The 22,024-nt window shown below is 59.7% G+C and overlaps 12 protein-coding genes across 12 annotated transcripts; 9 read left to right on the top strand and 3 right to left on the bottom strand.

Annotated features, from left to right (window-relative positions):
* Window positions 1–397: 397 nt before the first annotated feature.
* Window positions 398–1,667, top strand: PAN0_003d1866 (uncharacterized protein; the record flags this gene model as incomplete). Its single annotated transcript, XM_014802823.1, has 2 exons — window positions 398–1,318; window positions 1,413–1,667. 2 exons carry the CDS (start codon window positions 398–400, stop codon window positions 1,665–1,667), a joined length of 1,176 nt encoding a protein of 391 aa, XP_014658309.1.
* Window positions 1,668–2,322: 655 nt separating this feature from the next.
* On the bottom strand, window positions 2,323–3,174 carry PAN0_003c1865 (uncharacterized protein; the record flags this gene model as incomplete). Its single annotated transcript, XM_014802822.1, has 1 exon — window positions 2,323–3,174. The coding sequence occupies one exon, from the start codon at window positions 3,172–3,174 to the stop codon at window positions 2,323–2,325; it is 852 nt and encodes a 283-aa protein (XP_014658308.1).
* A 366-nt stretch (window positions 3,175–3,540) lies between these two features.
* PAN0_003c1864 (metallo-hydrolase/oxidoreductase) lies at window positions 3,541–4,866 on the bottom strand (the record flags this gene model as incomplete). The annotated part of the gene is made up of 1 exon (XM_014802821.1): window positions 3,541–4,866. The coding sequence occupies one exon, from the start codon at window positions 4,864–4,866 to the stop codon at window positions 3,541–3,543; it is 1,326 nt and encodes a 441-aa protein (XP_014658307.1).
* A 1,074-nt stretch (window positions 4,867–5,940) lies between these two features.
* PAN0_003d1863 (PIN domain-like protein) lies at window positions 5,941–8,073 on the top strand (the record flags this gene model as incomplete). The annotated part of the gene is made up of 1 exon (XM_014802820.1): window positions 5,941–8,073. The coding sequence occupies one exon, from the start codon at window positions 5,941–5,943 to the stop codon at window positions 8,071–8,073; it is 2,133 nt and encodes a 710-aa protein (XP_014658306.1).
* Window positions 8,074–8,458: 385 nt separating this feature from the next.
* PAN0_003d1862 (protein disulfide isomerase) lies at window positions 8,459–9,643 on the top strand (the record flags this gene model as incomplete). Its single annotated transcript, XM_014802819.1, has 1 exon — window positions 8,459–9,643. One exon carries the CDS (start codon window positions 8,459–8,461, stop codon window positions 9,641–9,643), a length of 1,185 nt encoding a protein of 394 aa, XP_014658305.1.
* Window positions 9,644–10,062: 419 nt separating this feature from the next.
* PAN0_003d1861 (NCA2-domain-containing protein) lies at window positions 10,063–12,294 on the top strand (the record flags this gene model as incomplete). Its single annotated transcript, XM_014802818.1, has 1 exon — window positions 10,063–12,294. The coding sequence occupies one exon, from the start codon at window positions 10,063–10,065 to the stop codon at window positions 12,292–12,294; it is 2,232 nt and encodes a 743-aa protein (XP_014658304.1).
* A 1,534-nt stretch (window positions 12,295–13,828) lies between these two features.
* Window positions 13,829–15,340, top strand: PAN0_003d1860 (PLP-dependent transferase; the record flags this gene model as incomplete). The annotated part of the gene is made up of 1 exon (XM_014802817.1): window positions 13,829–15,340. The coding sequence occupies one exon, from the start codon at window positions 13,829–13,831 to the stop codon at window positions 15,338–15,340; it is 1,512 nt and encodes a 503-aa protein (XP_014658303.1).
* A 261-nt stretch (window positions 15,341–15,601) lies between these two features.
* On the top strand, window positions 15,602–17,241 carry PAN0_003d1859 (uncharacterized protein; the record flags this gene model as incomplete). Its single annotated transcript, XM_014802816.1, has 2 exons — window positions 15,602–15,989; window positions 16,190–17,241. The coding sequence occupies 2 exons, from the start codon at window positions 15,602–15,604 to the stop codon at window positions 17,239–17,241; spliced, it is 1,440 nt and encodes a 479-aa protein (XP_014658302.1).
* Window positions 17,242–18,025: 784 nt separating this feature from the next.
* On the bottom strand, window positions 18,026–18,483 carry PAN0_003c1858 (uncharacterized protein; the record flags this gene model as incomplete). Its single annotated transcript, XM_014802815.1, has 2 exons — window positions 18,026–18,323; window positions 18,458–18,483. The coding sequence occupies 2 exons, from the start codon at window positions 18,481–18,483 to the stop codon at window positions 18,026–18,028; spliced, it is 324 nt and encodes a 107-aa protein (XP_014658301.1).
* A 154-nt stretch (window positions 18,484–18,637) lies between these two features.
* PAN0_003d1857 (guanyl-specific ribonuclease U1) lies at window positions 18,638–19,281 on the top strand (the record flags this gene model as incomplete). The annotated part of the gene is made up of 4 exons (XM_014802814.1): window positions 18,638–18,836; window positions 18,919–18,958; window positions 19,042–19,138; window positions 19,231–19,281. 4 exons carry the CDS (start codon window positions 18,638–18,640, stop codon window positions 19,279–19,281), a joined length of 387 nt encoding a protein of 128 aa, XP_014658300.1.
* A 303-nt stretch (window positions 19,282–19,584) lies between these two features.
* On the top strand, window positions 19,585–20,333 carry PAN0_003d1856 (molybdenum cofactor synthesis 2; the record flags this gene model as incomplete). The annotated part of the gene is made up of 2 exons (XM_014802813.1): window positions 19,585–19,789; window positions 19,852–20,333. The coding sequence occupies 2 exons, from the start codon at window positions 19,585–19,587 to the stop codon at window positions 20,331–20,333; spliced, it is 687 nt and encodes a 228-aa protein (XP_014658299.1).
* Window positions 20,334–20,713: 380 nt separating this feature from the next.
* Window positions 20,714–21,997, top strand: PAN0_003d1855 (bet v1-like protein; the record flags this gene model as incomplete). The annotated part of the gene is made up of 1 exon (XM_014802812.1): window positions 20,714–21,997. The coding sequence occupies one exon, from the start codon at window positions 20,714–20,716 to the stop codon at window positions 21,995–21,997; it is 1,284 nt and encodes a 427-aa protein (XP_014658298.1).
* Window positions 21,998–22,024: the final 27 nt, after the last annotated feature.

Raw genomic sequence — 22,024 nt, 5'->3', positions numbered from 1 at the left:
TGCTCTGCGGACGGGAGCAAGAGCTTGAAGCACTTTGCCTGGAGAGCATCTGCGGACTCACCGAGCCTTCCGAAGGCGACGCCGAGTGCAATCTTTCGCTCCCTGACCTTCAGTACTTCAAACCTTGAGTTCTGCCCCTTCCTTCTCCCTCCCTCCATCCTTTCCCGACCACTCTCCTCTCCCCCTTGCTAGCGTCTCCCTTCTCGATTGCTTTGATAGCATCGACCCGCTTCTCCTCGTTCAGCTTTCTCTCCCCTTGGCTTCTCGGTAGTTCAAAGTCTTTGACAGACATCACCATCGTTCAGCATCGTTCCCACCAACTACTGTAGCATCACCACTCCACCATCTCTCTGCTCACCCTCTTGACCAAAGCCCCCCTCCTCTCGCGTCATCCAACATGCTCGTTCTCAACCACAAGCTCATCCTCCTCGCCGTTCTGGTGCTCGCTCTCTTCTTGAGCAACGTCGAGTCCGTCGACGCCAAGAAGCAGTGCCGCGTCAAGCACCAGAAGCACCACCACAAACATCACAAGGCCAACCACCACTCTTCGTCCTCTGTCGCCAGTGGTGCCCAGTCTGGCTCCCAGTCCGAGGCTACCTCCCCCTCCGGCTCGTCGTCCAGCTCGTCGTCGGGCTCCTCCGCTTCGTCTGGCTCCAGCTCCGACTCGGGATCCGGCTCCTCTGGCTCCAGCTCGAGCTCGAGCTCCGGCTCCTCTTCATCGTCGGATTCTAGCTCGGGCTCGTCCTCTTCTTCGTCGTCCTCATCCTCTTCGTCCTCTTCATCCTCGTCCGGCACGATCTCCGGACTCTCTCCTCCTCTCGGCAAGGCGGGTGTCGCTGGCGGCAACTCGCTCAAGTGGACCGCCAAGTCCCTCGGATGGTACTACGACTGGACCCCCAACCCGGACAACCCGAACCGCGGCGACATCCTCGCCGTACCCATGCTCTGGGGTCTGGGCCGTGTCGACCACGACGACGACTGGGCTCGCTTCGACGCCTTTAAGAAGCTCAAGCCTGGCTCCGCCCCCTTCGTCATGGGCTTCAACGAGCCCGACTTCTCCGGCAGCGGCTCGTCCGGTGTGATCCCCGTCGCTGATGCCGCCGCCGCTTGGGAGCAGTGGATCGCCCCTCACGCCCGCGCCGGCGCCAAGCTCATCTCGCCCAGCATGGCCATGCAGAAGGACGAGACTTGGCTCGCACCTTTTCTCAAGGCCGTCAAGACCCAGCCCGACATCATCGCCGTTCACATCTTCCAGGACAACATGGACGGCGTCAAGGGCGTCCTCGATCACTTCGCCCAGTACGGAAAGTTGCTTTGGGTGACGGAGTTCGCTTGTATCAATGTTTGTATCTTTCGGCCATCTTACTGCTTTCGGACGCTTTGACTGACTCGTGCGCCTTTCTTCTCAACAGTACCAAGGACCGTCGCCCAAATACTGCGACCAGAACAAGGTCGACTCTATGCTCAAGCAGATGGTGGATCTTTTCGAGAGCGACGCTCGTGTGGCTGCATACTCGGTCTCGGATGCCAACAACGGCCCGTACGGCGACCTCACTCCCAACCAGGCTGGCCAGAGTCTCAGCCAGACCGGCAAGTCGTACCTCGCCTCGGTCGAGCAGGCGACGGGCAAGAATCAGCGTCGTGGTCTCGTTCCCGTCCGCAGGTAGATGCTCGGAGACACCACCGAACGCTCTCTGCTCTGTTCCCGTTGCTTTAGCTTCGCAGCGGGGGTGTGCTGGTCGCACCCCGCTGGAATGCGCGGGCCAATCGGTCTCCCCTCGATCTTGACGATTCGAGGTCGGGGCCAATGGCTTTTTTGCAAGCTCTGACTTTTGTGTTCCATCCCAACCTGTCACCCCTGTCACTGTACTTCAGTTTCCTCATCTTCTTCACTGCTTTGGAAGTCGCTGCGCTCCTCGGAAGTTGCGGACTCCAAGCTGTTCGGTGCGGGAAGCAGTCGAGCTGTGAGGAGCGGGTCTGGTATCCGCTCCGCACGCTCGCGGCAATGCAAAACATCGAACGACATTTTACCGTGTGACGTTCTGACTGGAGGCCTTCAGATTCACATAGGAAAAGACTCAGCTGTGTGACACATAAACTTGAGTGCGCTGTCCAGAGGGTAACCCTTGACGCAGAGTCTGATGCAGAATGGCGCAGATCCTCCAACGAAGCCCTTTGTCAGACGGAGCTCACACACAGTCTCTGTGGGACGATTTCGAGAGGTCACACACATTCCGACTCTTTCGGCTAGGGGTGGTATCATTGCAGTGCGAGAGACTCCGTGTCCATGCGGTCGGCGGGGAGTCGAAGTCAATCGATTGACTACGAAAACGGGGTGACATTTTGAGTTGTTGCAGGCTGTGGTGGAGCTGTTGAAGTTGCGTTCTTTGCTGCGTTTGGATCGTCACCACATCCGCAGTCGTAGGTGCTGTCGAGCTGATCGCATGGGAACTCGTCCTTGCCCAGGCTCTTGTTGACTTCGTTGTGGAGTGCGCAGAGCCAGAGACTTGCGGATTTGCGCGAGCCCACCTGGGGCGGAAGTTCCTTGAGCAGCTGTTGGAAATGGTGTGCGCACTCTCCGCACGGATACAGCTGGGCAAAGTTGAGAAAGAACGTGCGCAGTGTCTCGGATTCTTGCTTGGTTGGCTGGTCGGGAAAACGTAGTGTCATGGTGTGCAGGAAGTGCCATGTCGATCTGCCCAGCGCTGCCTTGGCTGTGGCGTTACCCATCTTGGGCATGATCACTCCCTCGACACGCTCCGTGTCCTTACCCGCACCTGTGGCAGGGGATACCGCTGGTTTGGATTTTGCATCCTGACCGGCGCTTGTGCTGTCCTGCTTGGTGGTAGAAGATGACGCGGTCGGTTTCCAGTGGTCGATGAATCCCTTGACCTGATCTTCGACCTTGTGCACCCCGCTCCCTACGTTGGCGGTTGCATCGTGCCAGTTCCAGCCATTCCACAGATGAGCCTGTTCCGCGCCATTCCCCTGCGACACTTGTGCGAGTGGATTTGTATCGCCCTTTCCGGATTGAAGGATCGAGTCGGACGAGTAGGCCAAGCCTGTCTGCGGGTCGATGAGCACTGGTTGTGCTGGGTGTGAGAGGTAGAGGAACGACGGAATCAGCAGGATCATTCCGGCCAGCAGCACGAGCTGGAAGAACCTCGACACCATCTTGCACTCCTCCAACGCGGCCGTACGTTGCGTCGAGCTCGAGAACGATTCGATAGCACGGCAAAGATGTTGGCAGCAACTGTCAGTGAAACGTGGCACCGCGTTGGAGGTGCCTCTCCGATTCCCGACCTGTGGACCCTTGCCTGCCAGCGGAACGACGTAACCAATCTGGAAAAATGCAGTGTGCCGTGCCGGACGATGCACGCCAAGCCTTGGGAGCGTGCACCCACACATTAACACGCCATGGGCAGCTGATCGATTCAACCTCCGCCCCGACCTCTTCCTTCCGCCACACCCACGGCCGCAACAACACATGGCAAGAACAATTGATGGCACAGTAGCATTGACAAGTGGTATATTCGTGCGTTACAAGTGTTGGTGATTGGATGACGCCTGCTGAGGCGCGATGAGGGCCCACTCGAGCTCCATGGCCTCGATCCACTCGTGGTCGGACTGGGGCAAGGGCGGGCAATTGCCTACGTCGGCTGCTGCTTCTGCCGACGCCCTGCGAGCGAACGAGGTGGTCTGCAGACACCGCACGCGCGAAGCCTTGCCTTGCTCGGGGTCCGGCGAAGAGAGCGTGCGCAGGTGCAGATAGAGCCCGCGCGCAGCGGCGGGGAACAGATTCTCCGGATAGTTCGAGTAAAGCTTGAGCACCATCTGTCGGATCTTCCATGGCGCACCCAGCTGGTACTCTATCCCACCTACCGTGACAGAAGAGGTTGTGATGGAGTTACCGTCGGGCGATGCCTTTAGCAACTCGACCACCTGTGCCTCGCGCTCAAGACGGTGATCCAGGTACTGCTTGAGCATCTTGCGGCCTTCCTCGACGACAGGACCGTGCGCTGGGTAAAGACGGTTCTCCGTTGCAGCCGTGCTCGTCCCTTCGTTGGTGGGCAAAGAGGGTCCGAGCTCCTCGAGCGCACGAGAGCACTTGCGCAAGCTCGACATGTAGGCGGTGAGATCCTCGAATACGGTGGTGCCCTGGCCGAGCACGTGGTCGCCCGTGAGCAGCGTCTTCTCCTCGTTGAGCACCAAGCAGATATGGTCGGCAGTGTGCCCGGGCGTATGCAAGACGCGCAGAGACGACTGGTCGCTGGCACCAGCCACTTGAATGACGGAGCCCTCTTGGAGCGGCCAAAGCGGCGAGGCTGCATCGCCGGAATCCGAGCAGGGAATGAAGGAGCCCTTGGGCAGGCCGTGCAGCATCTTGACGAGCTCCGGATCGGACTCCGGATCTGGCAGCTTGTGTATACGCGGTGCCGGGAGCGTCACGGTTGCTTCGGCGCGAAGTTTCGAAAGGAGCGAGAGGATGGAAGGCAGACCGCCAACGTGGTCGTGGTGCTTGTGTGTCAAGACGATGTCCGAGATCCAGGCGGTGAGCTCATCCTCGTCGTCGTCGTCCTCTTCCATGGCATCCTGATTTGTACGAGCGGCATCCTTGGAAGGCACGCCGTCGACGGACCCTTTGAGCGCGCGCTCGAGCAATGGTAGGTATGCTTCGGTGCCCTCGCCCGTGTCGACGAGGATCGAGGGTCTTGACTCGAGCTTTGCGTGCGCGACGGGCGGCGTCGAGATGAGGTACGTGTTTGTGCCGGCGAGCGTGTAGGGCCCGGGATTCTGGCCGAGGATGCGCACGACGCGGCTCGAGAGCCGGATGAGGTCTTCAACAGCCTTTCGTGCCTCTGCCATGGATGTGGTGTTGCAGCACTTGCGTGGATGGAGTTAGCGCTGAGAGCCAGCGATGGCGACAATGGCAGTGATGGAGTCGAAAGGCAAGTGTCGCAAGAGAGAGATGGCTTGACGACAGGGGCTGCTGGCTTTACTTCGGTCCGTCGTCAAAGAGCCAACCGGTGTGCCGGCAAATCTCAGCCACTGGTGTAGCGAGCATGTGGTGCGCGGCATACGTGCCGTTCCGAAGGAGAACGAGAGGATGAAGTGCTTTGGGCACGGCGCAGCTGCCATGCAGAGTGGAGCAGCCACGCATGACACACTCTGCACGCTGCAGCAACGTCGGTTGCCATTTTGGAACTTGCCTCGGCAGCGGCACAAGAGCGCGGTCGCGGGCCAAACGCGAAAAATGCCAAGCAAATTCGGCCGCCGAGCCAGCCGGCGATCCGAGCTCCGATCTTAGGGCGGGGCGCTATTGTAGCAGTGACGCTGGCGCCCCGCGCTGGGCTGATCGATCCAAGCGAGGCCTCTAGCGTTTCGTCAAGAATGCTAGGAGGCGATGCTGGCAAAAACGAAAACACAGGCAGCAGCAAGGACAGGGCCAGAGTGCCAGCAAGTACGGTGGGGGGGACCGGCGGTTCTGGTCGCACATGGCCAAGGGTTTGGTCGGCTCGTCTGTGCTCCGAGCATGCCGACGGTTTTCGACGCGCGTCCAACTCGTCGCCGCTGATTGCCCACGCCAATCCTGCCGCGATTGCCGCCCAATGACAATGTCAGCTCACAAACATCAACTTGAGCAGGCTGCGCTTCATGCAAGCCAGCCGGCATGTCTGGTGCCGCTCAAACTTTCCAGATTTGATGCTGGTCCATGTTGTAACGACAGTGTCGATTTTCGCCTTTGTCGATACCGCAGATGATGGAGGTCTAACAGAATGAAAAATCGCGCCGACCGCTTGTGGAGGTCTGCGCTGCAAAATTGGATTTGCAAGCCGCTCTCAACCGTCGCCAAGCAGAGTTCCTCCGCACTCTTCTTCCTCTGACCTCCATCGATATCCTGCCGACGTGCATCACTGTGCGGCATCACTACAGTTCAACATGGGCGTCAAGGGCTTGACATCGTTTGTCAAGCAGATCCAGCATGTCGTGTCGGAGGAGGTGACCATCCCGACCAAAAGCGCTGGCGATGCAGCGAGCTCGTCGTCGGCCGCTTCGACTACTACAGGCCCTTTGATCATCGATGGCTGGGCCTGGATCTACCGGGCGTACCTTGACCACTTTGTCGAGTCTCTTCGTGGTGGCGACTATGTCGGCTACAACCTGTACGTCCGTCATTTCGTCAATGCCCTCCGCCAAGCCTCGCTGGAGCCCATTTTTGTCTTCGACGGACCGTATCTGCCCCTCAAGATCCCCACCGTTTTGTCGCGACTCGGAGAGACGGCTTCCAACAACTCGGCGTTCATGCGCTCTTCGTCTCGATCCAAGCCAGGCTTTCAGGTCTCAATGGGCGTCTTCCCGCCCCTACTCTACGACTGCACGCTCGATGCGCTCCGTCAGTGCAAAGTGCAGATCGTCGTCGAGCAGATCGAGGCCGACAGCGCAGTGGCCGAGCTCGCCGACAGGATGAGCGGCTGGGCCGTCAGCAACGACTCGGACTTTTTCGTGCTCTGTGCGCGAGGATCCCAATGTCGAGGCTACGTGCCCATCGACTCTCTTGCTTACCTCGTCCAGCCACCAGCTACGCAACAGGACAAGGACCATGGAGCTGTCCACGCAGCCGCCGGCGAAGCCTTTGAAGACGATGGCTTCGCACAGGTCGGAAAAGGTGGCAAGGCCAAGGGTCGAAGAGGTGCAAAGGTGGCCGTGCCGGCGCAGGCTCAGCTGCAGACGCTGAATCGCCCTCCGCAGACGGCAGCGGATGGCGTGTTGAGCGGAATTCGCTTCACATCGTACTCCTCCGTGAAGCTCGCTGCTGCGCTCGGCATTCCGCCCTCCATGCTCCCTCTGCTTGCAGCGCTCGTCGGCAACGACTACACGGCAAGCATCCAGAGGCGTATCCTGGATCCTGCGCTTCCCTACGGACCCCAACGCATCACGTTCATCGCCAACGCCATCAAGACCGAGACTCTGCGCATGGCCTCCTCGGGCAATCGCACGCCTGCTCTTCGATCGGGCGCTGCCACGCCGTCTGCCTCCCGCACCGGACTTGGTCGAAGCGGTGCCAGCTGGGGCGCGCTCTCTGCTCGAGGTGGTGGCTCTGCCATGACCTCTGCCACAGCTACCCCCATCGGCGACACAATGTACCCCAAGCTTGACGAGGCGCTGGCGGCGCTGGCGCTCAATGACCCCGTCCGATTCATGGTGCAGAGCGTAATTGAGCGCATCCTAACTGGCGTTGCGCAGCACACTCGGGATGCATACGTTACGTCGGGAGAGCAGGACCAGCTGGTCGACGCAGTGATCGACTCGGTGGCTACGTACTCGCTCCTCACCGACGCGTCTGCTGTGCATCGCTCCACCCCCAGCGCCGAATTCTTTGCAGGAGCGCAAGGCGACAAGCCAGCGTTCAGGAAGGGGCTGCAGAAGTATCGCAAGGCCTACGACGACGGCCACTTTGACCGCATGCTCGTCGAGTCGCTCACCCAGCGTATCTGCACCAACCGAATGGGGCCCGAAGATCCAGACCAAAAGTCGATCCAGTCGACGCACGCCCGCGACCTGCGCAGCTGCACCACCTCCACACTCTTCGCCAGCTTCGGCATGGCCTGGGCGCGCGAGACGCTCGAAGAGCCACTGCCTCTGTCGGACCCATCCGCGGATGACGAGCTCGGCGAAGGCAGCCATACGGGTGCCATCCCGATCCTTGCCGGGCCCGGACCGAACAAGGTCAACTGGGACGAGGAGGGTGATCCGGACGAGCTGATTCCTGTGCAGACCCCGCCCTCGTCGTTTGGCAGCTCCATGTATCAGGGCGACGACGGAGACGAGGATGACGAAGAGGACGAAGATGAGGTCAAGTCTCGGCCTGGTTCCGCTGCTGGCTTTGTCGACGATGAGGTGGAGGGCAGAGTCAAGCCTCCGCCAGCCGTCTCAGACTACTGCCGCAAGGGCGATCGATACGTTGCCGACCTGGCCCCGATCCTCAGCTTCGATGCACTGGTCGCCAAGCAGCGCGGCGAACTCGGCATCGAGCCACCACAGGCTCTGCGGAAATACTTGCGCGCTCTCTAGACAGCAGCCCATTCTTTCATTCTTTCAATGAGACACCCGTCGAGTCCAGCAAGTGCAGTGAGCATGAGAGGCTGAGGAAGAGGTTCAAGCCAGAAGGGAAAACCGATCCGCGCAGGTAGAAAATGTTAGGCCGCTTGGTGGCTGAAATCTGAGCTTTCTTCCGAATCGACGTCTCTTGCCACGTCAGATCGGCGGCGACTCAGCTCTTCCGGCCGGCGAGCAGAGCGCGCGCTCCATAAGTCCGGCGCTCGGGGCTCGTGAGAGGCGGTCGCGGCTGTGTTGGATTCAATTCTTCCTGCGGTGCGCACACTCCACCCTTCGCCACCATCACTGTGCCAAGCAACCGACCTTGGCCCCTCTTCAACCCACCCCCAAAGCAAGCAACATGAGGCTCCTTTCCCTCACTCTGGCCCTGCTGGTGCTGGTCGCCACAGCGCTCGCCGGCAACGTGCTCGACCTCACCGCCACCAAGGACTTCAACCAGCACATTGGCAAGTCGCAGGGCGTGCTCGTCAAGTACTACGCCCCTTGGTGTGGACACTGCAAGAGCCTCGCTCCCATCTACGAAAAGGTCGCCGATGCCTTTGCGCACCAGAAGGAGACGGTCCTGATCGCCAAGGTGGACGCGGACAAGAACAAGGAGCTCGGCCAGAAGGCGGGCATCCGTGGATTCCCCACGCTCAAGTGGTATCCTGCCGGCTCGACCGAGGCCGAGGAGTTCAACTCGGGCCGCGATCTGGACAGCATCGCCAAGCTGGTCACTGAGAAGAGCGGCAAGAAGAGCACCGTCAAGCCGCCCCCGCCGCCTGCTGCCGAGCAGCTGACCAACCGCAACTTTGACAAGATCGTCATGGACGAGAACAAGGATGTGCTCGTCGAGTTCTACGCCCCCTGGTGCGGACACTGCAAGAACCTCAACCCCATCTACCAGCAGGTGGCTCAGGACTTTTCCGGTGACGACGACTGTGTGGTCGCCCAGATGGATGCCGACGAAGAGTCGAACAAGGCCATCGCGCAGCGATACGGCGTCTCTTCGTACCCGACGCTCATGTTCTTCCCCAAGGGCGACAAGAGCAACCCCATGCCGTACAACGGCGGTCGAGGCGAGGAAGATTTCCTCAAATTCCTCAACGAAAAGTGCCAGACCTGGCGCACCAAGGGCGGTCTGCTGTCGGAGCTCGCCGGCAGGATGCCTACGCTCGACGGCTTTGCTGCTCGCTGGTACACGTCGCCTGCGGACAAGAAGAGCACCATCTACTCGGAGTTCATCGACTACGTCAACACCATGAAGGCCAGCTCCAAGGTCGACAAGAAGAAGAGCGAGGCTGCCGACTACTACCTCCGCGTGCTCGACAAGGCCAACCAGAGCGCCGGCTACATTGAGAAGGAGACCAAGCGTCTCAGCAGCATCCTCAAGAAGCACGCCGAGGGCACCAGCCAGCTTGCGGGCAGGAAGGTGGACGAGCTCACCAAGAAGAAGAATGTGCTTCTTGCATTCGTCAACGAGCGCATCGCTGCCCAGGCCGAGAGGCAGAAGAAGGACTTCGAAGCTCGCAAGGAGGAGCTCTAATCCCAGGCGAAACCCTCTCGCCCTCGCACGGATAGTATTGTGTTCATGCTGTAGAATCGAAAGTGACCGCCATTTCGTGAACCATCTCCGCCAAGCTGGAGTGTTGCTTCTCACTTTGCTTGCATGTTGAGTGCTGCGTGCGATACTGAGCTCGCATGGTTCCGCCAGCCACAGTCGCGAAGGCGAAGCGAAACGTCGCTCGTTTTTAGTTTTTGTTTTGTTCCCCTCCACACGGGAACACGAGCAAGTTGTGAATTTGGTGGCCCGACCGCGCGTCCGGAGTGGGGTGTGCTTCCACCTCCATCCTCCGTTCCATCCTCTCCTCCTACAAGCACCGTCAAGCCGTCTCTTGTGCAGCTACTTGATCGCTAAACAAACTCGCTCGCAGATAGATCCGCGCTCTCGTCGACGGAGCAATTATGACCTACTCATCCGACGTCTACGGTCGGCTCGGCACCGAGCTTGAGATCTACGACTCTTTACTGTCGGCTACAAACACGCCAGCAGAGAAAGCCGAAGACGCCGGCGTCAAGGTCGCCTCCTCAGATGCAGGGTCGAAGCAAGCATCGGGCGAAGACCACAAGAAACCGATCCAAGAAATCCTGTCATCCATTCGACCCTCGGATGCTTCGTCCACATTGCCATCGCGAAAGACGCTGATCAGCCTTCTCGACAAGCTCGACAGCTTCGCCGAGGAGCAGGGCGTCAGTGGAGTCCCTCATGTAGAGGAGCTCAAAATTGCTGCGCTGTCTCGTCTGGTAGTGGCGACGTATGCAGCCGCTCTCGACACTCTTCTGCAAGATGCAAGCAAACTGGAGGACGAGACGTGGTACTGGACCGACATTGAGGAGTCGATGCGCAAGACGGTCTCGTACTTGATCCAGACCCTTCCTGTTCGTTTCTTCAACGTGACCAAGGAAGTTCTAGAGCTTGCTGCGGGGACAGCGACCCATACGCTCAAGAGCACAATCGATTCCACAAGCGCCGATACTCGCGGCTCTGACCTTTCTCACAAGGCGAAAAGTCTCGACAAGGGAACTGTTCGAGCTGCGTTGCGCAGCGTGCTTGACACCCCGAATCTGGTCACCTCGATGCTCTTCCCCTATACCTTCCGCTTGGAGAAGAGCATCACGCTCGAAAGCGTGCGCGAGGAGCACGAAAGCCAGCAGCGCAAGGTGGCCACGCTGCGAACGCAGCTGAGCGCAAACAGCGCGACGGGAGGTCAGCTCGAAGCTGGGGCGGAAAAGATCAAGAAGCAGCGTGTGAAGGCGCTGCGCTCGACCATGCTCACTCTGACACCGACCTACCTGGCTCGACACGAAGCCAAATGCAAGCGTCGAGGCCTGGTCAACGAACGCAACCTCCTCGCCGCGAAGCTCGGCCGACTGGCTCTACAGCACGAGGCTCTGGCGGATCAAGCCCAGCAGCTGAATGCGACTTCCTCGGACAGTGCTCCGGCCGAGCAGATCGTACTGGGACATCTGAACGCCAAGCTCAAAGTCCTGGTCGAAACCTTCTCGAACAGCGAACCGACCGGCAGCAAGGACGTCAATATCGACATGGACGCCAGCCTTACGCCCGAGGCAACGCTGAGCACGCTCCGACTGCTGCTGAAGGAAGGATTCGACAAGCAGCAGGATCGGGTGCAGATGGTCTTGTCGCCCGAAGTGTTTGGCCAGCCTTCGGCGTTGGTGCAGCGTTGGCCGAAGCTGGTGCTGTATCCGGTGGGACTGGTGCTTCTCGCACGCTACCTCTCCAACAACTGGAACGGCATCGAGGCCAAGCTCAAGGAGACGAAAGAGACGGTGCGGAGCTTCCTGATCGGCTGGGTGTGGGAGCCGTGCGTGGGCCTGCTCGACACCATCCGACATGGCAACGAGGGCAGCGTGATCGTGTCGCGCGAGTCGCTCGCATCGGACCTGCAGTCGCTCGAGAGGATGGTGACCGACTTTACCAAGGACAAGTACGGCACGTCGGGCGCCGAGCTGCAAGCGATTGCGTCGCGAGTTCGAGAGGGCGACCTGACGCAGGTGCTCAAGGTGTACGAGGCCGAGATGAAGAGCCCAGTCAAGTCGATGGTGAGCGGGTCGCTGATCCGATCGCTGCTGATCCAGGTGCAGAAGGCCAAGGTGGATATCGAAGTCGCCATGACGGGGATCGACAAGCTGCTCAAGAGCCAGCAGCTGCTTTTCGGAGCCGTGGGCATCGCACCCGCCCTGGGAATCCTCTACGTCGGTCAGAGCTATCTGCGCAACAAGGTCTTTAACCTCAGCGTGCAGAGGTCCGAGACGTCGGGACGCGGCTACCAGATGCGCGCATGGGAAGCCATGCGTCGCGTCGACCGACTCTTGTCATCGCCGTCGCGGGATGCATCGGGCGATCGCCGAGCTGCGGGTGGCCCACTGGCCGATCGCAAGGACGAGGGTCGAGACGACCTCACGCAGGGTTTGCTGTTGCTGGATCTGTCGACGCTGCGTTCTGCCTCGGGTCCACTGCTCATGTCGCTATCGCGTGGGAAGAAAGCGGCAGCGCGCCGCTTGCAACGGCAATTCCTCCAGGACATCCGCGATCTCGAGTCGGGCGAGCATCGCGCTGTCGAGCGCATGTGGAGGAGCTGGGGCTCGTCGGTCCTGCGCTTGCCTACATCCTAGCGCACTCCCTGTTCCCACGTCAAGCTCGATCGGCGCAGCTCCCTTGGCATGCAGCGTTGCAAGCTTGTAAGGCTTGCCGACGATCGTAGCGGGACCGTGTAGGTACAAGCACGTCATGGCGGTGGGTCATTCGGAGAGTCTTGACACCGATCCCACGCCAACCACGCGTTGGAGCGGGGCGGCAAACAACCAGACGCGTGACAGCTGCATGTTTCAGCGGCGCATTCTTGTCCCGACGTACAGTAGGGCTGACATGTGGATATGAGACGAGCTTCGTGGCAATCGCCGTGGACAACCCATCTTGCATTCGTACGTCAACCGATATGACATGAAAAATGCCTACACGAGCTTATGCCTACACGAGCTTATTGTCTGGGTCGAGGGGTGGGCGATGGTTGCCACTTTGTCTGCGCCTTTCCTTCATCATGCTCCCACCGCCAAGTTTCCAATGCTGGGGTTGCGCATTGTGTAGCGAGCGCAGCGTCGTGATAATACCGCAAAGAAAGCATTGTATCGCATGCGCTGCGAGGAATAAGCGCGTTTAGCCGAGGACACCCTACCGGTACTGTACTGTACAGTGTTTGCGCGGCTGCTGCATGCAGCTTGAGCTTCTTCGTAACGGTATTTGCGCTGCGCAAGGACGGCGCGGAGTTTGCTTGGCTTGCTTCCTTCGCAACATGCCGCTTGCGACTGAATACCATTTGCTTCCAACGGATCCATTGCGACGCAGCATGACTTTCGTGAAAGAGCCCGCCAGCGAGTCACGCTCGGACATTTTCGCGGCGCATTTTTTTTTGGCCAAAGGCAGGATAAGCTTTTGCTTATCCGCGACGCCACGCGTCAAACTCGGCTCAGAAGCAGAGCACCGGAAAAGCGCCGAAAGTTTTTCTCGCGACTGCGCACTCTTTTTGGCTGGAAGTCAGTTGTGCCGGATAGAAGAGCCGAATTCACGCCGTCTGCTGGCTTTGACGGTTATCGGCTCAAGTCGACCAATCTGCGCCGCTCGACTGCTTTGGTCGGAGTCACTCCGGCTATCAAACCGCTCTGAGCTGCGCTCCGCTCTTGATGAGGAGCGGTGCGCACAATCAGCTCAAGGCTTGGCCGTCCCACCCGATCCTCCTTGCCTTCCTACCTCACCATCACCTCCACGCATCCCTTCATCAGTGTATCTCTTCCTTGCTCACGTTCACATACACGCATCCGTCCCAGCACGACATCACACACTTCCCACCGGCAACTGGACATCTTCATCTCGTCTCGTCCAATACTTTCGGCTGATCCAGCACCACCGCTGCGCTCCCACCGCACCATCATTGCAGCCCGGAATCAGAGGTCGGCGCACGCAGCCCCGAGACACCCCCAAACAGGCGTCAGCACCGTCGTCTGCTGGCCTTGCGGACGCTCTTCCGTACAGATCCAAAACAGATAAAAAGTGCTCGCGCTCGCAAGCTTGCAATAGATCGTCCATCACTTCTCGCATTCGGCCACGCAACATAGACTACTTCAGCCAGCCCTCACAGTCCACTCCATACCAATGTCGCCAACCGCCCAGGTCGTCAATGCCAACGCCAACCCCCATTTCGGGGACAAGGTCGGCGACCTCAACCCAGGCTCCGAGACGGTGCCTAAAGCCAGCCGCGTCGACCCGGCCCGCTTCCTGAGCCGGGCCTCGCACGAACGCCCGGCGTCGGCGATCCGTGCTCTCTTCCCTGCCGAGGCCATCCCGGGCATGCTTTCGCTGCTGGCTGGCAAGCCTAACCCCGAGACCTTCCCCTTCGAGAGCCTTAGCGTCAACATCAAGCCCGAGGCAGAGTCCGGCCCTACCCAGCTCACCATTGACGGCGACGACCTGGTCACTGCACTTCAGTACGGTGCCACCGCCGGTATCCCCAAGCTGGTGCAGTGGATTACGCAGCTCCAGGTGCACATGCACCAACGAGAGGTCGTCATTCCTGGCTCCAAGCTCGACGGCGTCGCAGGCAGATCGCCGTGGCGAGTGACCACGGGCAATGGCTCGCAAGACTTGCTCAACAAGACCTTCGACGCGCTGCTCAACCCAGGCGACGTCATCCTCGTCGAGTCGCCCGTGTATACCGGCATCCTTCCCTCGCTCGTCATGCTCAAGGCCAAGATCGTCCCTGTGGTTAGCGACGACCAGGGCATGATGTCGAGCAGGCTAGCCGAGATCCTCGACAACTGGGACTCGAACCCCGAGACTGCCGGTCTGCCTCGTCCCAAGTGTCTCTACACCACCCCCACGGGTGCCAATCCCGCCGGCACCACCGCCTCGGACGATCGCAAGCGCCAGATCCTCGCGCTGGCCCGCCAGCACGACTTCCTCATTCTGGAGGACGACCCGTACTACTACCTCCACTTTGGTGGACTGGACGAGGATGCAGTCACGAGGAAGCGAGGCAAGAGCTATTGGGGTCTTGAGGAGGAGCACCGTGAGCGATGGGGCACCGGCCGTGTCGTGCGCTTCGAGAGCTTCTCCAAGATTCTGGCCGCCGGCCTTCGACTTGGCTTCGCCACGGGACCTACGGAGATCCTGGATGCTGTGGATGCCAACACGGCCATGTCGAACCTGCAGCCATCGGGTGTGCCCGGCGTGATTGCCTACAAGCTGCTCAACCACTGGGGCATTCCTGGCTTCTTGCGCCACGTGGACAGCGTTGCGCGCTATTACGCCAAGCGCCGCGACAACTTTGAGGCAAAGGCGCGCCAGGTGCTGGGCGAGTCGGGTGTGGCGCAGTGGGTCACGCCTGTGGCGGGCATGTTCTTGTGGCTCAAGCTCAACCTGCCGTCTTCTGGACCCGAGGAGCCCGAAGGCGACAGCTTTGCTCTGATCTCGGACAAGGCCAAGGCGGCGGGTGTTCTGGCCGTACCCGGTGTTGCCTTCATCCCGGATGGCAGCAAGACATGCTACGTCCGCACGAGCTTCAGCATCATCGAAGAGAAGGACGTCGAGGAGGCCTTCTGCAGGCTGCGCGACGTGGTGCTCGCTGCGTGGAAGGAGGCGGGCAAGCCCATGCGTCCCCTCGCCTGATGCCTTTCGCATCTCCACAAAGCTCTGGGCGCCCTGCCTGCTAGCTCGCGTCTAATCAGCATGTCCGTCTTTCTCGTCATCCATAATGCATCATGTACCTCTTTGCAAGCATCTCTTTGTTATTCTTCAGTTCTTCTGTAGTGTGCGTGCGGTTGGGGATGCAGGGACTGGCCGAGACTGGCCGAGACAGGACCCTGGAAGAATCGGTAGCGAGCCGATGGCAAGCGCCGATCTGCGAGAACGTCGATGTGACAATGTCAAATGACGGTGGACTGGACCCTTGGATTGCCGGAGCGAGGCGATGGCAAGCTGATGGGCATAGGAGCTGTTGCTTGGATGCGCGATGTGCCCGGATCGGAGCTGCAAATCAGTGCCAAAAAAACTATGGCCGAGGAGCGGAAGCGTAAATTAGGAACATTTTCAGATGCGGCATTTGACGTCATTTTGTCCCGCCGTGCGTTGTCGTCACTCGAGCCGGGCTACATGGCAACAGAGGCCGGCCAACGCTTGGCAACGGGTGGGTCCCCACCTGTCAAACTGGCGTCGCTGCACCCGCGTGCGGATGCCTATCCTGTCGATGGCATGCTCACAGAGTGCCGCCTGGGCCTCCGTCATCGAGCCGCCTTGCTGCACCCCAGCCCTGTCGCCAGTACGCAAAGCAGAGATGACCAACCTTCCTGGCTATCCCAAGCGCTCATGGGCAGAGCGGCAGGGCACTTGACAAACCCTGTATAAGAAGCAAACGCGATACACTTCATTCTTCTGGCCGTCACCTATCCATCCATCCCCGAATCCGCCCTAGTTGCTCACCTCTCCTCCTCCGTCCTTGACTCTTGGGCAAAGCTGTAGCCATGAAGATCGGCATTCACGGCATCTACTACCTGCTGCCCATCCTGACGTTCGCGTCGTGGACTACGGCCATCGTCGGCCTGCTCGCACTATGGTCGCGCGATAACTTCGCCGAGTACGAGGTGGAAGAAGCGTCGGTTGTCTTCATCTCGGACGTGGGTGCGACGCACAAGACGTTCTTCATCATCTTCTGCGCACTCACTGCCGCCTTCTACATCCTGACGACGTTTGCGGAGCGTCACCTGCGACACCTGCGTCGCATTCCCGGCTCAGTTCGCAAGAAGCAGACGATCCTGGATATCTGCTCGGTCATCTGCGCCATCATTGGTTCGGCGGCTCTGGTGCTGCTCAGCATCTTCGACGCGTTCAACCACAGCACAGTCCACTGGAGCATGACGCTCATCTTTGTCGTGTTTGTGGCGCTCTCGGTGCTGTTCCAGGTGCTCCAGGTGTTCTCGCTCTCGCACGACCACGACCGCCTGGCTACGCTCAAGGTCATCGCGATCATCAAGGCGATCATCCTTTCGCTTGCCATCGCGGGCGCGATTGCTTTCATCATCTGCTACGGCATTTGCAGGGGCAACGCTAACCCGGGCGACAACAGGTGCGACCGCATCGTCTCGGCCGCTGCCGTTTGCGAGTGGGCAATCGCCTTTCTTCTCGACATCTTCTTCCTCACATACCTTGTGGACCTCTGGCCCGCCCACAGGCGCGCCCAGAAAGGCCTCAACGCCGACGGCACTATGGTCGAGAACAAGCAGCTCGCCAAGGAGCAGGGTGTGGACGACCGCCCCACCGCGCCGTACGCGATCGACGGCGTGAGGGAAAACGACACCTACTACCCAAGCCAGGCTGCGCAGCAGTATCAGAGTGGCCACAGCGTCCAGCCCGCGCCTGCGGTGAACCAGCCCTCCAACTACAGCCCCACCAACGCCCCTTCCACCCTCCCTGGCTCGGAGCGCGGCAGTCTTTACCAGACTCCCATGACCGAGGCGCGCCCGTACCCCAACAACGGGCCCGTCACCAACGGCTACTCCACCTACCAAGCATAGAGCCCTTAGCTTGCATTAGGAATGCAACATGATCATGTCATCGTCGTTTTCTGATTGAAGAGGATCGATTGAGCGCTTGTGAGGAACGTAAGGATGGCAGTCTACTGTATGAACATGCTGTCGCGCAGCGCTTGCGGGAGCAAGTCAAGATGGAAGACTTAACACCGCCGCGACTTCCCGAAAATAGAACGTGCGGGTAGAACCTCCAAAGCCATAACGAATTCGCAGCCATGGAGCCGTTGATCTGCTTTGCCGTAGCTCAGCTTCACGCCCCCGACGTTCCGTAACGTTAGCATTGAGTTGATGCGAGCTGGCGTCCGTGCTGAGCGGCTCCAAGTTACGCCCATGGATGCCGAGGGTCCGAGTTGCGTGCATGTAGCGGGAATCCAACGCGAAGAAAAAAGCGAGCTAGTGCACCTCGGCTGTTCGGAAGCCTTCAAGCCGTGCTCGCTTTGGCGCACGTTTGGCGTTGCTCCGTGTTGGTCGAGCTAAACGTGGATATGGACGCATGAGCGGCCTGTGGATAGCAAGCTTGATGCTGTTCTCATGCAAGCTGGCTTCACGGGGTACGATTGCAAGATCATGATTGGTCGGCCATCTCCGCGCGCTAGCCGTCGGCTTGCCACCAAAGGTCACGCTCGTCCATGCGTGGTGCGCCTGTCACCCACCCCTGCGACTCGGGCCAAGCCGCCTGCCCTCGGCTAGCTGGCAGGATCCAGCAAGACCCTGTGATCAAGATAACGTGCGCATCGTAGGCGCAATAGATTTGCGCTCCGCCTCGAGGCTAATCGCCGGAACGTGGCTCGCCGACAGGGCTCGGTGGAGAGCGGTTGGAGAAGAAGACGAGATCGAGTGACGTCCAATCTCCGAGAGCGAGGACGGCGAGGTGGGAAGCCGGAAGCGGGAGCAAGGGATCGAACGGAAGAGGTGGGTGCGAAGAAAGGGTGAGGGCGGAAGCGAACGTGCGATAACAGTTGCCAGCCGAGCTGGCGCCAAGAGGCTCGACGTGGGGAGTTCCTGGTAACGTGCCCGAGCCTAGCGTTGTAACCTTGACAGCCGTGTTCCTCGCGTATTGCCTTGAGCTGACTTGTGCCCAAGCACAAGTCACGCTGGAACAGGAAGGAGTTGGCCAAGCGTGGCGGGGTTGCCTGGCCAGCGCTTGCCGGCTAAGCATCTGCAGCTTCATCTGCCGCTTGAAACCTTGACCATCTCGCACCGCAGCGAAGATCGACTCGCATCCATGTCTCACTGCGATTGCTTGCGTGCCTCGAAAGGTACATAAGGCCTCCTTACGACCCTGGAAAGGCACCCCAGTCTCAGCACATCAAACTCACTCCTCTCTCCGCTCTTCAGGTCCCTCGTTTGCTCGGTCTCTTCCCCTTGCTTGCCCTCCACAATGAAGTTCTCGCTCGCTCTCCTCGCTCTCGTTCCCGCCGTGGCGCTCGCTGCCCCCATTGAGCCCCGCCAGGGCGGCGTCTCGGTCAACTGCGGCGGTGTCTCGTACACCTCGACGCAGGTCAACCGCGCCATCAACAACGGTCTCAGCGGCAAGTACAGCAGCTCTGGCTACCCCCACACCTACAACAACTACGAGGGTGAGTGCTGCACGAAAGCCAACGTTTACGCTCATTCGGACTGCTGATGACAGATCGACTTGAACCGCTTGCATATGATCAGGTTTCGACTTCTCCGACTACTGTAACGGTCCCTACAAGGAGTAAGTTGCCGTCCCCTCGGTGCGGATTATGTAGGCTGGATTGTCACTGACCTTTGACCGTGATCTTGCTTGACACACCCTAGGTATCCCCTGAAGACCTCGTCGACTGGCTACACAGGCGGCTCGCCCGGTGCTGACCGTGTCGTCTACGACAGCAACGACGGCACCTTCTGCGGCGCTGTAAGTGTCTTTCTTGTACCGACTCTGTTCAGCGATGCGTCCTGGACTCTGTTGACTGACGCTCCAATTGTGCTATCGCTCCTCATCCGCAGATCACCCACACCGGCGCCTCGGGCAACAACTTCGTCCAGTGCTACTACTAAGCGCACATCGGCGTTGTCAAAAGCAAAAGCAAGCATGGGGTCGGCGATGGGCCGATAACAAGTCGCTGATTGATCCACAGATTCCAAAGAATCACAGCGCTTATGTGATGAACAGGCGTGCGAACTGAGCTGAGATGCGCGAGTGTACGGTGAAGTGCGGAAGAAGTGTGACTTGGGGGCTGGACCCTGACGTTGAGAAGTCACAACAAATTTTGGCCGGGCAGGTCGCCGGAATCCCCGACAAAGCGCCGGATTTCGACTGGCTCCATCTGACTCACGTCCCTCCTCAACCTTTACGCAACGATGTCGGAGCCAGAGCTGCTTGCTCAGGATGCGGACTCAAAGTATCCGCCGTCATCGGTGGCAGGCAGCGTGAGGGGGCGACAAGGCGATGTTGCGCTTCTCACGTACGACGAGCTAGACGAAAAGCACGCAACGAGCTTCGTCTCCGACGACGGAGCTGGAGCAACGGTCCTTTTCAGCGGAACAACGCGCAACTCGTTTCAAGGTGCGTTGATCCTGACTCTTACTTGATTGAACCTAGCTGACCTCTGATATGGAGCGTTGCAGGAAAAAAGGTGAGCAAGCTGGAGTACGAGGCATACTCGTCGCTTGCTCTGCGCACGCTGCGGGACCTGCTGGATCAAGCACACACATCGGCGCCATTCGCAGACGCCCCTGTGGCAAGGTCAGCCAATGCAGCACCCCAGACGACGCAAGACGCGAGCGAGGACCGCATCAGCAAGTGCTATGTCGCACACCGGTTGGGCGAAGTGCGTGTGGGCGAGTGCAGCATCTTGATCGCGGTCAGCTCGGCGCATCGCAAGGAAGCCTTTGTGGTCGCAGAGTGGCTGCTCGAAGAGGTCAAGAAGAACGTCGCCGTGTGGAAGTGCGAGTTTTACCAGTCCGGAGAGACGCTCACCGCCTTGGATGGTCAAGGTGTTCCCATCGATCCGCCAGTGCCACAACGTGCACAGATGGGCGAGGATCGCAGTCAAGATCAACAGCAGAGTTGGAGTTGGAAAGCCAACTTTCCAGCCTCGTCGAAATAGCAACCACCAGAGACTTTCAGGTGATCGACTGTATGTGACGATGGAGGGTACAGCTGAGAAAGAACGGCATGCGTGGCACGCCCTCAAACCCGACGGTTCCTGATGGCTCGCAGCGTGGAGTCAAGATAGAAACGGTGTGCAGCCATTCTGCCATTGTTCGGGCATTTCTGGTGGAGACAGAGGGCCGGAGGTCCGGCCGCAGCATTGCCGTTCCTCATGGCGGGAAGACGTTGGGGACGACCGATTCGCTTTCACAGGCAAGCAAGCAAGCAACGCGTTCCCCCGCTTTTTGGGCAACGCTGCTGAAAAGCACCGCTGCGTCAATTCATCTTTTGGCTCTGGGTGGTCTGTGTGGTGTGGAGGCGCATTTTTGGTCTCGCATGCAGCTCCGCACGCCGGGCGGTTGGAGAGTCCCCACATGCGAAGATCACCGCCCTGAAAGGCTCAGTTGGCTGCCGTTGCCACCCCCGGACGCCGTCGAAGAGACCCTGAGCGTCCTCAGCCTGATCTGCTCGAGCTCGACTATTTCAGGCAAGCGGTCATTCTCTACTTCTTGCCAACCTGCCACCACGACCGCCGTCTTTGCCATCCACCCTCGAACCAGCAATAGACAAGCTATACCCCCGTCGCCACCGCATATACACAAGATGACGCTCGATCTTCCCTCTCCTCAGCGCCAGGATAGCTACCTGCCCATCCCCGCCGAGTACGAGGAGGCGCTCCAAAAGGCGCAGGCACAGTTTGAGGAGCACAACGACCCGGCCAAGGAGTCCGAGTGGGAGGACGCGGGCGAGCGCGAGGACGTCAAGCTGTTCAAGAAGACCAACCCGGAGAATGCATACGACGTGCCCATCGTCAAGGGCGTCACGCTGGTCGAGAATGCCACACCGTCGCAGGTGCTCGCCGTGATCCAGCAGCCCGGCATGCGCAAGAAGTGGGATCCCCGCTTTGACGCCGCTACCCAGCTGGAGCGTTACGACTCGCAGACCTACCTCTTCTACACGTACCTCAAGTCGCCCTCGTACTTTGTCTGGGCGCGCGACATTGTGGGAGTGCAGCGCAACAAGGTGAGCGACTCTGGCGACCGCATCACTGTCATCCAGACCTCGGTCGCTGCCGATCAGTACGTCGACGAGGCGGGCTCGTACTCCAAGTCGCGCACGCGCGCCACGCTCGAGGTGTCGGCCTGGGACCTCATCCAGCAGGGCAGCGACACCAAGCTCGAGTATGTCGTCAAGATCCACCTCAACGGCTCGCTGCCCACCTCGGTCGTCTCGATGGTCGCCACCGAGACGCCCATGTGCGTGGGCCGCGTGCGCGACGTCTACTACACCAACGGCCACCTGCCCTACGATGCAGCGCAGGACAAGGGCGACAAGTCCTCCTCCAACACCATCCTCGTCTACTCCGAGTACGAGGACGGCGACGGAACCGAAGCCACCTCGGGAGAGAAGAGGTGGACCATCTGGTATCACGCCACGGGCGAGGACAGCCTGAAGCTCAAGTTCGACAACCAGCGTCTCTACCCGAGCCTCAACGTGGCCGTCGAGGGCGATGCAGCTTCCGACGTCACGGCCGACGTCGACCAGGAGGCCGGTATCGTCAGTGTCAAGGTCGCAGAGGCTGCCAAGGGCAAGGGATTCTCCCTCGTCTTTACTCCCTGAAAAGATGCCGCGAGTTGTGAATGTATG

This window comes from Moesziomyces antarcticus, assembly GCF_000747765.1.
Source record: "Moesziomyces antarcticus DNA, scaffold: scaffold_v10003, strain JCM 10317, whole genome shotgun sequence".
NCBI lineage: Eukaryota > Fungi > Basidiomycota > Ustilaginomycetes > Ustilaginales > Ustilaginaceae > Moesziomyces > Moesziomyces antarcticus.
This window is presented reverse-complemented; position numbering and strand designations above follow the sequence as displayed.